General features: G+C 41.7%; 1 protein-coding gene across 1 annotated transcript in view; it reads right to left on the bottom strand.

Moving 5' to 3' along the window:
- The window catches only part of DCC (DCC netrin 1 receptor), a 593,344-nt gene that overhangs the window by 16,162 nt on the left and 560,746 nt on the right, over nucleotides 1–16,436 (bottom strand). Inside the window, exons 24-26 of the mRNA XM_067315554.1 lie at nucleotides 15,092–15,318; nucleotides 12,387–12,503; nucleotides 7,442–7,597 (exon numbers count right to left, since the gene is read on the bottom strand). Of these exons, the coding sequence (XP_067171655.1) occupies nucleotides 7,442–7,597; nucleotides 12,387–12,503; nucleotides 15,092–15,318 (500 nt within the window). The remainder of the gene's footprint in view (nucleotides 1–7,441; nucleotides 7,598–12,386; nucleotides 12,504–15,091; nucleotides 15,319–16,436) is intronic.

The raw sequence follows: 16,436 nt of genomic DNA, 5'->3' as shown, positions 1-16,436 counted from the left end.
TTCCTTTAAAAAAATGCAATCATGACATTTTCATCTTCCTCTTTTATTTTTATTCAAACTTCTTAAGCTCCCAGTGTCATAGGATTTGGGTGCTTTTAAATATTAAAAATCAATAAAACCATAAATACATCATGTGGAGACTGAAACAAACTATAACTAAGAAAACTCATTATGTTCAGCACGATGGTACTATTCTAGTCATCGCGGAGAAGAGCTCGAGACAAAGAAAGGACGTAATTAATTTCTACATAACCAATCACCAATATTGTTCTTCCTTGAGACAGCTGTAACATTTAGTGTGCCAAAGCAGAAGGTTGCTGTTTTATTAGCCTATATTCAAAGTCAATTCTTCTGAGATTTAAATGTGCCATGTCAACCCGCTAATACAAAACGCAGCTACACTGTGTTCTGCAGTGCTTCTTAACAACTCTGTCATGGCAGAAGAGAGAGGCAAACATAGCTGAAGTATTAAGGAAAACAAAGTGTGAGGCAAAGAGCAAAGCCCTTTATTCCTACACCCTCTGGAAACCCATGTTGCATCCTAACTATTAATTGCAAAATGATCGTGATTGTATGGGAATTTTCAGCATGGGTACAGTACGGTGTCTATTAATAACATCACCAGTATTGCGAACGCACCCGCAGAAGAAGATGACTGGTAATTCGGAATTGAACTGCGGTGTCCTGACACCTGTCAGATGACAAACCTTCTAATCCTGTAGTCTAAAGCTAGGGCATCTTCCATGGAGAGTGCAGAATGAAGGACATGTTGCAGAGGAGGAGGGATACAAGAAACAGCAAGCGGCAGTACACACGCCCAAACGTTGAGCGTGAGCTGCCATTTCTAGCTTCCCTGAAATAGTTTCCTGAAGGAGGAGTGGCTCTGTTTTAGCAACAGAAAGCTTTCTGTGGCACTAACCAGCTTATGGAGCCCCGGCACTCTCCACAGAGCCGGCACGGCATGTTAGAGTTAATTATGGGGAGGACTGGTGAGTGGAGGTCTGCTGCGGTGCCCTACGGATGACAGCAGGAAATTCACTTCCCTGTGCCACAGCGAGGAGGCTGCCGCTTGTAGTACTACTTTGTTCCTACTCCAGGATGAGAATATGGGCACTGGATCAAAAACATCATCTCCTAACTCCTCTTCCAAATCCTGCGTCAGGAACCCATTTGAGGCTTCCCAAAAAAGCAGGTTTGTGGCCTTTCTCAGCTCATTTCCCAGCTCCTGGCCTCCTGCCCTGAGGAACAGCGCTGGAGAAAGTTTTCCGCGTGGGAAGAGTGCCTGGCCTTATTGCAAGCATAACAGTGAAAAGAAGCAAGATGGTCAGCGAAGAACCTGACAACAACATTTTGAGCATGTTGAATTTGTCCAACATCTCCGTAGTATCTATGCCAGTCACGATGGCTCATAGCACAACAGTTAATCATGCAACTTGTGGCAGGAAACCAGAAATCTAAGAAAAGCTCCTCCTTTTACTGAAGGAAACAACCTTCCTGACACATAGATATCAGCATTAGTTATTATACTGGGACCCAAAATGCTCTGGAGGAGCTGGTTTCTTTCAGAGCTTGCTGCAACAACCAGAACTCATTGTACAAATAACATGCAATTACACAGCCGAGTCAAATCTCAAGGCATTTTATAATAATTAATGTCAAAGTATATAAGTAATTACAACCTACTAAGTGGCAAAACAATTTTGAAAAATGGAAATGAGGATTTTTCCTCATTTCCGCAACCCCATTACTTGTTTCTATGGCAATACTGCAGACATCCTCTGCAATATTGAACCCCACACATAGGAAACGAACTACAGGATCTCACCAAGGTCACAATCATTTACAGTTTGTAAAAGTTTGCTAGCCTGTGGTTCATCTTCCTTGTTTTCACCTTCAAAGCTCTTTGCATAGTCATGCGATCACTCTCTCTCTGCTTTTCCGTTTCCTTCCTTGCCCAGTGAGCTCCTCTCCGTTTTCTTTTCTGCGTGTACTCTTAGGTCTATGTTCCCTTAAGGAGGTCAGAGACCACCTTACTCTACTCTCCACAAAATACCCTTCTTGGTATTCTGCAGTGGTGCTCTCAGATAACAAAACTTTAGGAGCTAGCATCACCATAATGGTCTCCACATTAAACAGGCCTTATAGTAAAATTACTGGATTATTGTATGGATATTCTATCTTATAGACTTAGCTGTAAAATCTGGAGACCTACATAACTGTTATTACGTAAAAAATTTCATGCTATCCTCCAGCTATTATTGAAGACAAAGGTGATACGGTTCTATTAAAACTAGAGGCTAGAGTTGGGTTTTAAATATTGAAGGCAAGTGGTCTAATGAAAGTGGTTCACTCTTGAGAAGACTTTTTTTTAAATAAGATGTGCGTGCTTGCAAGCATAATGAGAGCCATCAATTTGCAGATCCCTCAGGTCCCTGCGGGAAGAGAGGATGGATTGTTTGTTTGAAGGATGGATGAAGATGAGGACATTGCTAATGCTACCTACACCACCTACATCAATTTCCTGCTTAACAGCTAGGCAGTTGCCTCATCACCTCAACAGAAGTGTCAGAGAATTCTGATTATTTGTACTGCTCCAATTATTAATTATTTTTTTAATGGAAACTAGACTTCCAGTTGACCTTTAAGATGAAGCAGATAATACTGCGCTACAGTATTCTTGTGATCTTTTACTCTTGAATTTAGTAAAATATTTTGCCAAAGTAAAGAAAATATGCTACATATGAAGATCTGTTCTAAAGCCCAGTAGAACCAATAAGAGTCTTTCACTGCAGTGGAGAAACGCTGGATAAAGCTTTATTTGCATTCATTTTATGTCTAACTTAGGAATGCTGAGAATGAGCTTGCTTTCAACTCAAGCAGCAATGAACTCTCTGGTGACCAAGCAGAAAAGCAGGTATCTGATATAAAAATTGTTGGTCTTCCCTTTGCTTTTGCATACACGGTGGTTGGTACAATGCATTTAACCAGTTTAATGACTTCAGATTTATGAACACATATATCTTTTATTAAGTAATAGCACAGGAAAATATTCCCACTTGGATTTGTAGCTGTTGGCTCTACCTCAGTCTGAGGTAATGAAAGATCAATACAGACTGAAAACAAAAGGTAATAACAGTTCAAAGTATATGATAGTACATTGGGACATACAATGACTGAACTGCTAATAACTTTCTGTGTATCCTTGAATTTACATAGATTATAAATATCATATGACCAAGATTATATATCTATATAATGCTGACAAACGAGGGACCTCATTCCTGGTGGAATACGGTCTTCAGGGCTAGCCTAAGGAAAAGCAGTCTGCCTGCTGTAAAAAGGTTATCAGGATGTGACCAGAATATATTCTGTTCATGGTGCCTAGTGTGTCTGTGTGGGGACGGGGAAGGAGAGGCCCACCACTAAGGGTAACACCAGAGCTCTTGCTAGTGTTTCGGGGTCTCTCCATGACCAGCAGTGCCCCCTCAATGCCTCCTGGGTGGGAGCTCTTTTCCTCCAGCTCTCTTCCTCTTCTACCCGAGACCCGAGGCCTTCAGCATCTCCACAGCTGCGGCAAAGGAGAAAAAAGGGTGTTCTCTTCCCCTTGTAATGCACTGTAACCTGCGGCACATCACCATTTTCTCCTAGCTGTCCTGATAAAACTGCAAGCCGCAGGTGCCACGGAGCTGGGAAGGACTCTGGAGGAGGAGGCTAACAGTGGGGAAGGAACGCTGAAGAGAGAGCACTCACTTTATTATGGCTCAGACATTTTTTCTGTCTGGAAAGATGGAAAAATTGATATTTAGCAATTGTATTTCACGGCTGGCAGTGTCATCAGCAGTATTCAAACTGACAAGTCGGCTTATTATTCAAGGGTGGTTCTGGCTAGGGCCTGACTTTCCTTTTCATTTCCTTTCATTTCCTCTTCAGCAGAAAATTTGGCCTAAAGATATGTTGCAGCACTTGACTCTTTGGGGTCAATGAGAAAAGGCTTTCAGAACAGAAAAAGGTGTTGAAGCGTGGCCTATATGACAGACTGCAAAGCAACACCCTTCCTAACGGCATTGCGTATGATTTATTCAAAGACTGCTACATCTTGATCAATCGAGTGTTCAGTCATGTAGTACTGCAGGTAGACTCTGTCTCGGAGGAGTTATTGCACGGTGTGTTTTTTTTCTGAGACAGTTGCAATTGGTGAAGCATCAAGTGAATTTTTCACTGAGGGGTAAAATGCACACGAAAAAGCTTCGTGCCTCTTCTCTATAGCCTCTTTAACTGCTAGTTGCTCTCAAGAAAACCCACATGAGCATGCTAAGAAAACAGCCCACTCCCCACAAAAAGGAGATATGTGTGAGAGAATTCAAAATGCTGGAGTCATTTTGTTGATCTATCACCCTTCGCTGCTGCAGTGAAGTCAACCATGAGACACTGAGAGGTGATCTAGACGTGCAGCAGCTGCTTCTTAATCTCGGGAGCTGATAGGAAGCATTTGCCAATGACCGTTCTTTCAGCCTGACGTTGCCAGTGCTGGCACCTAGCAGCAGCAGCAGCACTGGTGCTGAGAAAAGGTTTAGGCATCATGTTAGAAATGTGTTTTTACATCCCTTCATCTCTCCGCAGACTGACAACTAACGAATTCTGCCATTATAGGAAGCTAGTGAGCTGTTGGCTGGTGCTGACAGCGTCAACTGTCACTAGAAAACAAACAGTGTCTCTGCTCACTTGTGCCTTAGCTTGATTGCAGTGGTGTTGAAAATGGAAGGCACAGTGAAGGAGGAGAATATTTCACCCGGGGTGAACAGCATATTCAGTATGACCTAGGAGCTTTGGAAATCAGTAGCCTAAACCAGAGAGGGTAACTGCAGCAACTATAACAGATTCTCATTTCATGTTGTAATGGGGTTAGATAATTTTTGAAACACCACACAGTCTTGATTACCCCAAAATTACCTGAAACAAGGCTATGTCCACTGCTATTGAATTATTTAATGAGGAATTCCTAAATTATCTGAAACCTTCACTACTTGAGCTTACTCAAGGTCCATCAGGACTTCTGAATAATTAGAACTGTTTTGCATTTAATCTCCTTCCAGAAAACTTTTGTGTATTAATAAGCTCCTGTTCAATTCTCAAGCATTCAGCACTTGAAAGAATTAGGCAGGCGCATACATCTCTATACAGAACTTACATCAGGAAGAGCCAGGGTCTCAGAACATCACCACTCGCTTCCAGGGAGGGCTCTGGCATGGCCAGTTTGACCAAACCATTTCTGAGAGAAAATTTTTTATAAGAAGGTTCAGATGTTGACCAAGAGACCAAGAGGTGCTATATCTGCCATTCTGGGGAAAAATTTGACATTGAAGAATCCACTTAAAAGGCACGTCTGTGTGTGGAGGTACTTGATGGGGTAAAAGCTGAGAGGTAGAGAAGAGAGATGAAGATCTGCAGACTGAAGAAGCTGAGATCCTTTTACAAGCAGGTCGAGATGATGACAGCTGAGCAGATAAACATCAACGTGAGGCAAATCACTGAAGATCCTCTACCAGAGGGGCACGAGGGGATATTTTCTGCCCTTTCGAACCGTGCTCTACAAAGGAATGAAGAGGGGCCATTTCTACGCTACTGTATGTTTATTCTTTGTCACCCTGTGACAGGTGAGACTCTTCGCTACCTACACTTCTGCAGTGAGTACTGGTGGAGTGTGTATTAGATGTGCATCAAACTTACAGTAATTTTTTCAAAATTGTTTCAGAAAAAGACCAAACAATTCAGTCTTCAATTTCATTCCCATCTCCATGATTAGGCGCAGGGTAGTGAATTTTTTATTCAACATCTAGTGCCTGTCAACCAAAAAACTTGAATCTACTTTGTTTTTGCGCATTGCATTTGTGGTGTATTTGATATTAATTTAAGCAGCAAATCAAAAACTGATTATGCCAGCCCGGCCCTCCAGAGGAAATTGCCATCTAGTTGTAAAAGGAACTCAGTCTGTACATCGACACGAGGGGAAATGACACGGGGGTGATGAACAGAACACCTGAAACCACCTTTTACCTACGATCCCTCTGCTAGAGTTTCAATCATCGGCCCCCAAGGACCTGTCTGAACTGACTGAAAGCAACAATCAAATAGGAGGAAAAATTAGTCATTTTGAAATTAATTCCCTGTGGACCAGCAGCACAGATTCTCTGTGTTGTGAAAAAAATACGTGTAACAGATTGACATTAATCTGTCAATAATTCAGACTTGATATGCAGTAGAGTTAAGGGAGAATTATAAGAAAATATGAGCCCTCCAACTATAATTAATATGCCAGAGCACACTCATTAGGCTAGAACAAAGAACAGATGGCTGTCGGTGCAGAAGATGCTTAGAAGTAACTTATGAAGGTGAGGCTAGGGAACTTGTGCTGCGCGCATACCATTTTCCTGGATCACGGCAAGTTGAGGAACAGATATGGGAACGCAGAAAACCCAAATCTATTATTGTACAGGAGGAAATATGAATATAGAACTCACTCTAGAGAAGAGACAACTGATGTGAGACAAGACAACAGTATTCAAATGTACAAAAAGTAGCTGCAAGAAAATAAAATGTTCCATGCCCACTATAATCAAAAAGGGAACAATTGGATTAAATTTTAACAAGTTAAATATTAGGAAAATGTTTCTAATAGTGAGAGCAGCTAAGCCTGGGAAGACACTGTGTGCAGAGGTGTTTTAAGTGCCATCATGGATGCTTTTAACTAGTGATGATACTAGATTCTGCACTGGGATGAAGTTTTCTCTGTTTTTCTGGGAATATCTTTGTGGATAAAGCAAAAGAAATTAAAGCACAGTGAAAAGACCTGCAGAAAAGAAAGGATCAAATTAGATCAGTATTAGATGCAGGTTCCAGGACGTGCTCAGCTGTGAGGAGAAGGGGATGCAATGGGAAGAGGAACCATTCCGAGGGCACAGGCTCTCCTTACCTGAGTGACATGCACAGACTGGGGTTATAGCAGGGGGGAAATATATTACGCAGGTTGACTTGACTACTTCAGTCAGACTCTTCCTGGTCTCAGCAAACCTTGGTTATGTGCTACCAAATTGCTGTGGATGCTTCTGAACTGTATGTGGCCTGCCATTGGGAGGCACCAGTCCCTTCAACCATGTGGTCCTCTCTATGTTCCTCTTTTAAACTGCTTGGGAATTACACAGCAAGCACGTTGATAAGATGCAGTAGCTTTTAACTTTTAAGACAAGTTGCTGTTCAGTATGTATTGGAAGTTGCTACTGGAGCCACCACTGGACAAGAGGCAGCCTGCGCTCAGTTGCTGTTACCCAACCAACTACTCATGCATCCTGATGACAGAAAGCGAGCTGGGTAGCACCCACCAGGTTTGCCTATTGCCAAGCATTTTCATAACACAAGAACACCAAAAGAAAAGCACTGTACTGACTTCTTCCCGTTCCAAAGGTCCTGTCGACAGAGAGCGTTGGGAATGGCACAGGCCGAAGAGTGAACTGAGGATGTGGGTATCCACAGGTGGGAGATGGCAGGATCCCGGGGTACTGGGCACTTTCTAGTGTTGGCACAGGAATGGCACTGACCACAGCTAAAAGAAAAGACGGAGAGAGAAGATTAAATGTGTGCCTTTGGAAAATTTATAAAAGTGCTGATAGAGTCAACAGTGAACCAGACATAATCATGTTTCCAAAACAAAGTATCCATATACTCTGTATAAAATATATTTCTCTGCTCACTCTACCCAAGCCCACAGAAACCACCGCTGTATACAGAAATGGGCATCTTAATATACATACAGGACAACTGCAGGTGCAAATAAAATTACCTGTTAAATTAAATAGCTTCTTTGCTTACATTCAAGTTAGGCAGCCATATTTTGGGGGGTTCTTTATCTGCCTTCTTGATAGATATATGAGAAGGAATAGATTAGGCAAGAATTTAAGGGCCTGATGCAGTTGCCTAAACCCAGGTCTTTGGTGCCATTTCAGATGCCTCAGGACACCCTGCAGCCTTCAGCTGCTGCTCTGGAAGAGCATGGGGCTCCTGTGACTCTTCTGTCCTGTCTGTCAGCCCCACACAATCGTCGCTGATGCCCTTGGGTATCTCCAGCGGCACTAGACCCCTATGCTTAGGCATCAGCTGAGACTGGCTGGGCATCCTTCTCCACTCTGGATGCCCGTCCAGGCCTGCAAGCAACAGGAATGAGATGTGCCAGCAAACCAACAGCTGAAAGTTTGAAGCTGAAGTTGAGTTCAACTCCAAAGCTGACTTGAATTAACACAAACCCCTTTGATTTGGAAACCAGGATCACAACTTGCCAAACTCAGGCTTTCCTGTGAATTATCCTTTATTTTCAATAGTCAAGGCATTAAGAATTGATGATAATAGTACTATACCAACCATGAATTTCTGTGTAGCTTTTAGGAAAAACTCTCAGTTAAAGTTTTGCCTAGATAAACAATACAAAGAGATTTTTTTTGGCTCACTGATGATAAGTTTGGGCTTATATAGCATCTTTCACACATGAATTACAAACAATGCCGTAACCTTTAGGATAGTCATTACAATTACTTCTAGCTCTTACTACATCCGTTACACAGAGTAGCAAACCAGGCAATCTGCCCAAGGTCACTCAAGAAGCTATGATGGTGCAAAGCCTTTATGAGGGTTTTTTAAGAACATGGCTTTCAGGGAGGCAATGCTGTATTTCCAGATGTAACAGACAAATGTAGCATGTACAAAACTCAAGAAGAAATGATAACCGGAGTGATTTGAACTTCAAAGTTGTCTGGGTTCAACTCATACATCCTCAGAAGAGAATTCTTCCTATTCAGATATTTCATTTTGACTGTGTATGATATTTTTATTGACAATATTTATAACATTATTACTAGAATAAAAATTATCATTCTTTATTGAGTCTGATTAAAAAGCTTGTTTTTTGAAGTCCATTCCTTCATTTCTTTTTATGGTGTAGACACCTAGTACTTTCTTAAAATAAGCCAGGATTATTATTCACTGTACTACTCTATTGCAGAGAGGCTGGGGAAAAGTTAACATCAAACATTTTCAATAAATCTTTGCAATTCTGAGCAAATATGACAGCAAATCTGTTCTGTCATAGTCTGTCAGCAATTGAACTTATACTTACTATGGATATACTAAAACACTAAAAACAGAAATTCCCTGACCAAATCATGGAACTCCCTAAACACTGTTCTACATCTAAAACGTACTCCATCATGTAAAAATGCAGCACCCAAGAGCAGCTTACAGAAATGACAAAGTGGAAAATTTTAAATTGTATTCAAGCACCTCAGAGGCTGCCAAAGCAACGGAGTCAACATGATCATATTTCTCCTAAAAAAAGAACTGTGATTTTCTGCAATTTGAGGGAGGGGAAACACAGAAAGAAACTCCCAGAAACATAGGAGAACTCTCTCTCTGTGAACATTTTATTTTCCTCTTCCATAAGAAGCAAACATTACCAATGGAAAAACAGGAAAATTATAAGTAAAATACTTGACTGTGATACCCTGCAAAGACTTCCTTAGTTATTTTTCTCATTAACTAGTTTATTAGAATGTTTTGACTGAATCAAAATATTCCAAAAGACATGCTCTGCTGTGGCTGAGGAAGCTGTAGAATAGCACATTCTACCAACAACACCGAAAATGGAATTTTCCATTTCCCATTATTTGCTTGTCCCATAATTTATCATTGATTTAGTGTCACCCTTTTTTAGCCACCCTCTACTCAAATGTGGATTTGGGATTAGAGATATACATCTTCATTTTAAAAAGCCAGAGAAGGCAGCTGATCCTCAGAAGGATGTAGTGTTGGGCAGGGCTTCATTAAACGGTACGGGAGGAAAGGACCGGTGTGGGTGAGAAGCCTAAAGCATTCCTCATCCTTGAGGTCTTCTCTCCACCCAGCAGCCTTGGTACCTTCTCCCCTGCTTGCTTCAGCATGGCATGACCATGAGACTTGACCTCTGCATTGGCTATGAAATTAAAGATCCCCCAGCTATTTTACAGTTTCTTCCTTGTGTGGGTTCCCTTCTTCACATTCTCCCGTGGCAGGAGAGAAAGGAATTGATTCTGCAATCTTAACACTATCTCAAGTCCCTTTGAAATGTCCTTTAATTGTCTTCATCAGGCTTAGTGGCAGAATTTGAAGCAGACTCCAAAATTGTAATCATGCTTGTATTTCAGTGGAATTAGAACCATCAAAAATATCACTAAAGCCTGTTTTATGCTCCTTCCACTTTACTAAGCAAAGGCTCATTATGGGGTATATTTTTTTCCTCAAAGACTGCAAACAGTGATTATTGAGATGTTCATGAATACTTCTAGATTTGTTATTGAGCATTTAAAAGTATGTGTTTTTTACTTTGGAATTATGATGGTGCTTCTTCAAGCTATTTAATAGCTTGTTGCTGACAATTTCTTTCAGTATCAGGCAAACTGAGAGAGATTAATTAAAGCATATAACATGACAAAGCCTCAATTTTATTTTCTGGGGAAAGAAACATTTTTACCATAATTCATCCTGAAATGTACAAATAAGGCTTTTATAAATCTGAGTTTAATTATTTGCAATCACAATATTGTGTCTCTGTAGATTAGATTTACACTGTAGAAAATAGAAATAAATAGAAAAGAGGACATCATTCCTCAAAAAGCATCATTTGACTGAGAAACCTAGAAATCTTTAAGAGTATTTTTATCTGTACGCTGTAGAACAATGCTGACCTGACTTTCACTTAACTAACTGTGCTGTTGAACCATTGTAATTACAATTAATTTGGTTCTCATTTTGCTTACAACACTCCATTTTCTTGGATTGCTGCCCTCCTTGAGACCACACCAAATCAGGAGGAATCCCATTCAAAAAGGGCAAATTGCCTGACTGTGGGATTAGTGGGGTTACAAGATGGGAGTATTTCCTCGGGAACGCCTGGTATTACGAAGAGCTTTCTTCCCCCAGCCCAGCAGCCTTTCTCCCAGCCTATAAAGTGGATGACAGCTGAAATGAGGCAATATGTTCAATCGGAAGTTAATCTCTCCCCAAACTCCTGTCATTTACCCTCATAAGGGCTGGTTACTTAGGAGTTAGCAGCATGACCCAAACTGCACCCACAATGAACACGGATTAAAGGAACAGTTACTAGTTCCCACTCAGTAATTTACTGAATAAAGCCATGGTAGGTTATTCCCCCTCCTCTCCTTCATTCAGTTCCATGTATTTCTTTATAATATATCATTTGTGCTGTGCCCTTCCATAAACCCACCCATAGGTACTTTAATAGAACCATCAGAGCTAGAGAGAAATTTTGCAAGGAAATGGATTTCTGTCAAAAAATGTACTTTTTTTCTAACTCAAACTATTTACACAGATGTGCCAACTCTTATACATTTTTAATTGTATGTATTTTCTGAGGTCAAAGGTGGAACTTCCTGCCAGAAGCTGAGAAACAACTGACATGAGAAGTGCCAACAGCTTGACCGCAGGGCTGCTCGGAGATAAAGTGGAGACATGCATTCACGTCCTTCCTTAGCGTCACCCCACACCAGGAACTTGAACAGTGCCTAACCCACTCTTCAATGCCTTGGGGCTCCCACTCATTCCTTTTCTTTGTTCAGATGCAAAACAAAGTCATTTTATAAATTTTACAAAGTTCCTCAGGCTGGGAGACCCTATGAATGTTCTCCAGCCTTCCTGTCGTTCTCATGTACCTTGTTGCTTTGCAAAAAGTTGACTTCATCTATGAAATGCATCCAACGATAAACACTCTGTGGTTGCTAATAATTAACACTATTAAAAATATCTTTTTTACTTGGCTTTATAAGGAGAGCAGCTCCTTATAAAAAAGCATATGGTGGCAAGCCAACTACTATACACAAAAGAAGATATAGCAGAAACTGGAGAAGTTATTCACAATAATGTCCAGTTGATTATAAACATTGAAAATAATAATATCACACTTTATATCTGTGTATCCCAAAACATTCTGCTCTGCTGGCTTGAACTGTTATGCCAGGTTTTATAGTTTTATAGTAGGGAAATAGAGGAATTTATCCATCACCATCTACCTGGCAAAAACATAACCCTTCACTGCTACACTTTTAGCCCGTGCTGAATCTAGTAAAAGCATTATTTCTGAATTCTCTCCATAGTTCTTCCATCGATTTATTGTGAAGCCTTGGAAAGCTTCCAAACCATTTTTTTCTGAAGAAGAACAAAATGTGGCTAATGCTGTTTAACTTTGGAAGGCGTAACTAGATCATATTTGTAAGGCAGTCGGAAACCCTCAGATGGGTGAGTCACTGCCTGCAGCGTGCAGAAGTGGGCCAAGGGACGGTCTGGGTACTCACAAGGGTTGTTTGGCTGCGAATCCATGGGAATCATGAGCTTGGCACGGGTGGCCCTGCGGGCAGCAAGTGAGCGCTCCAGTGTGGACATGCTACTTCCAACATCTTCTGTCTCAGGACCTAGAAAAAAAATAACACGAGCTTAGTTGAAAATGCTATATATGAATGCTTCTCTCACCTTATAACTAGCAGTAAGATCAACAGATTTTTTTTTAGACTTTTATTATTTAAACTGATCACTAAACATCACCACCTACAAAGAGCTGCACAGACTATTTTGGCTGCCTTTTCCAAATAAAGTGATTGTTTTTGTTTTTCTGTAAGAGAATTAAGATATAAATATCTTCTTTTCCATGATTTAATTTTCCTTTGTCCTTAAAATTACCCCAAACAACCCATTCAGTTCATAAAAATGACTCATCTTTCTTGTAGCCTCCTTGTTATAAATGTATTTTAAAATCCAAGTATCAAGACCAGAAATGGCAAAGTAGGGTGCATAAATTTCAGCACCTACAGATTACAGTGGCCAAGAATTGGTACATGGAAACTGTGAAAAGAACCTGTCCTGTGCCATGCCCTGAGGTCCCGATGTCCTGATTGTCCAGGCCTCAGACCTTCTTGGAGCGCACGGCGGCTCTTCCAGCCTGGGCATCTTGGTTTTCCTACCACAGCAACCGTGGCAAGTTCAGGATGTGCCTGGATCTTGCTTCTGTTTGAGCCTGGTTCACAACTAGCACACGTACCCAGATCAGAGAGCTGAGATGCATTGCCTCCTGCTGCAGTCTCGACACAGGCAGCTATGCCTACGTCCAACCCAATCCAAAACGGGCTCAGCAGCTCTCTAAATTAGACGATCTATTTAGGTATTGAAATATGGATGCTCTAATTTAGATGCATTAACATAGGATATTTGAGGGATCCAGAGATTCTAGAGAATGTATTTGTCAGAAAGTAAATTTGCTTGGAACTGGATGTTCGGGGGAGTAATTTGCAATGCAATAGAAGCTGTATTTCTTGCTTCATACCTTGTCTCACACGAACATTATATTAATGTTACATTTGCTATTTTAATAAATTGTTGATGAAATCAGTTTATTACTGTCATGCTATAAACTTAACATTCACTCAGACTTTTCATCTCTGATGCTCCTCAGCAAACACATATTCCTTAAAAAAAATTGCATAAAAAGATTTTTTTTTTCAAATTACACTGCTCTGAATTTCAGGACTGAAATATCAAGTCTTCTGTCAATGGCCACTCTAAGGTCTAATTGCTACTAAAAAGCCAGGGACAGTATTATCAACTGGGTATTACAGAATGGCAAGCAATATAAAAGCATCTGTTTATAGTCCGAGGTGTTTACACACAAACTATCTAGCCCAGCCTTTGCCATTAAGTTGCTCCTATGTTGTGATGACTTCCTACCATGCACTCAATTGAAAGCCCACTGAAATCAATGGAGCTCTCCCATCGATCTTTCTGGGCCTTGGATCAGGTCTCCTGATCATCAGCAGTATCTGTTTGGGCAGCGGGAATCTTTTGTTTATGTTTTCACGGCATCTACTACAACGAGAACCTCTACATTAAAAACAATACAAATCATTGTCACAATCGTCTTCATAAATAGTAAGTCATCTGCCCCAAATACAACGTCAGAAAAACAAAATTAGATCCATTCAGAAATTTGAAAGAGGCTCTTTTTATAACTTTTCTTTCTTTGCAATAATGGGAGCTATGGAAAAGAGATATAATCACCAGAGCCATATGGAAAAGCTATCTTCATTATTTACCAGCTCAGCCGATATTCTGGAACGCTTTAGCTGTGTCATGCACAAGCAATTCATTCATTATGAACAAATACATTTATGTTTTCAACTTGTGTACTGTGTTCCTTGCCCTCTGTCCCTGTCTGAACGCACCACCTGCCTCTCCCAAGACACTCTGTTATCGTGGTGGAAAAAAAGTCTTTAGCTCAACTAAAACCTGTGAGGTGCTGTGTGCATTAAGGTTAAAAAAAAAAAAAAAAGGAAGGAAAAAAGATCTGTGCAGCCTACCACCAATTCACTGACACTACTTTTTTGCTACAGAATTACTTTTTTCATCTGTAACTTCTCTCAGTCTTCCTGGACCAAATTCTCATCTCAGTTATATTCCTGAAATTCATGTTCTTCCTCTGCTCCATCTTCCATTTCTTTTTTTCCCCACTTTCTTCACCCTGCCCCCTCTTGCCTCTATGTTTTTCCTAACACGGCACGCAAACTTAGTAACATTTGACTCGTAGTGGAATTTCTGAACTTACAAAGTTAGAGCAGTGCGGAAATAAAAAATGATAGGTTTTCCCCTAGCCAGAAACTGATGTGAACATTACGTCGTGATTTTTTTCACAAAGTCTATCAGGTTTCTTAATATTTGATTTCGTTACAAAAGCATTCTTAGCTACTAAAGCAATAGTGAATATTTAACAACGCTAAGTTAAAAACTTCAGGTATTGTTTAAAATCTTATGGATCTGGTGATGTTTTTCCTTGTATCAACGGTTTTTAATTCTACGAAACGCTCTGCTTGTGTCATACTGGAAGGCATCCATACAAAGCAGGCGCAGTTTCTCCTCAGGAGAGCTGGAGAGGGACCACCTCTCCCGGTGTCAATTCTGGCAATTCCATCCCGAATCCCGGGCTGGGCTGTGGGGACGCGCGCGGGGGCCTTACCCGGCTGCGGGGCGCTCTTGCTGCCCAGCTGCGTCTCGGACTGGCTGTGAGCGACGGGGGTGATGTCCTGGCAGCCCTGCATGGGGGACTCTCTTCCCGCGGGGTCGGAGCCCGCCGGCTTTTCGATGTTCTTCATCTCCATCTCTTCATGGTGTATCCAAAGATCTGGAGGCCTCAGGTCCTTCTGGCTGCCCTTCCTTTTACCAGCGCTGTGGGTGGCGCGTTTCCTGCAGCAAATAAAAACCGAGACACGTCAGAATATTCCCCGCTCTTGGTGAAACCAGAAGAGTAGATATCGAGTGATGTCTACTCCTTGGTGTCTCCATAGAGAACCCCTTGGTTATGTCCCTCAGAGGATGGCACCAGTTATCTTCACTTTGACCTTACGCTCTTAAGGGCCTGTAGAAAAATGCATTGTGTAGGGGCCACGTAAATCCCCCGCGCGAGGCGGCTGCCAGGCGTCTCGCGGCTCCGGCACCAGCTGCTCGGTGAACCATGGAGTGGCTCTGGTGTTTGTTCCAGATGAAGCCATTTGCCAGGTCCCTGCAGCCAGGCATAAGGTGCCTCCCTGAGAGCATATGTTCAGCAGAAGAATGAAAGAGGGAGAGGGAGAGGAAAAACCGGTATTTGCTCCAGGGAATGGGCCCAGGGCTCAGCAGGGTGGGTCATTTTTGCACCAGCTGATTGTACAAATTGGAGCAAAACATTCTTCCCGAAACAGAAGGGAAGTGGGGAGTTTCCTCTCAGGAAGAATATAACTTGTGAAGTATCCGCATCGAGAAACAGCAATTGGAAACTGCTGAGCCCAGTTCTGCCGAGTTACGCGCATCTTATGCTTTCCACAAATGAGTGAAGCATATGTTATATTTCTTTAAATATACATTAAGACATGATTTTTATTGCAGCAAAGCTAAGAAATCCAGAGCAGCATATCCCGGAGCAACATTAACTCTGTTCTCTTCACGCACATGCATTGCAATATGCCCTTCCCTCCACGGGCCACCTTCTCTGGGGACCACACCAGCCCACAGCCCACAGCCTCCGAAAGCCACACCAGCGGGAGCATCAGCCCCTCGCAGGACCGCTCAGGATGGACACGTCAAGGAGAAATGAGCAGACAGGAACGCAGGTCCCCGGCCCCCGAGGTCGGAGCTGAGAGACGGTCAGCATGATGGATGGCAATGCTAGAGCTTTGTCCCTACCTACCTAAAACCTCAAATCTTATCTAAAAGCTATCTAAAATCTTACTGGAAGTCTATCAATTTAACTAACTCCTAGAGAACAGCTTCTCTGGCTTATTATTAAGGTTTTTGCTCAATAATCGGAACAAACCCTTACACAGTGC

This window comes from Apteryx mantelli, chromosome Z (assembly GCF_036417845.1).
Source record: "Apteryx mantelli isolate bAptMan1 chromosome Z, bAptMan1.hap1, whole genome shotgun sequence".
Taxonomy (NCBI): Eukaryota; Metazoa; Chordata; class Aves; order Apterygiformes; family Apterygidae; genus Apteryx; species Apteryx mantelli.
The sequence above is the reverse complement of the archived record's forward strand: the minus strand, read 5'-3'. Positions and strand labels throughout refer to the sequence as shown.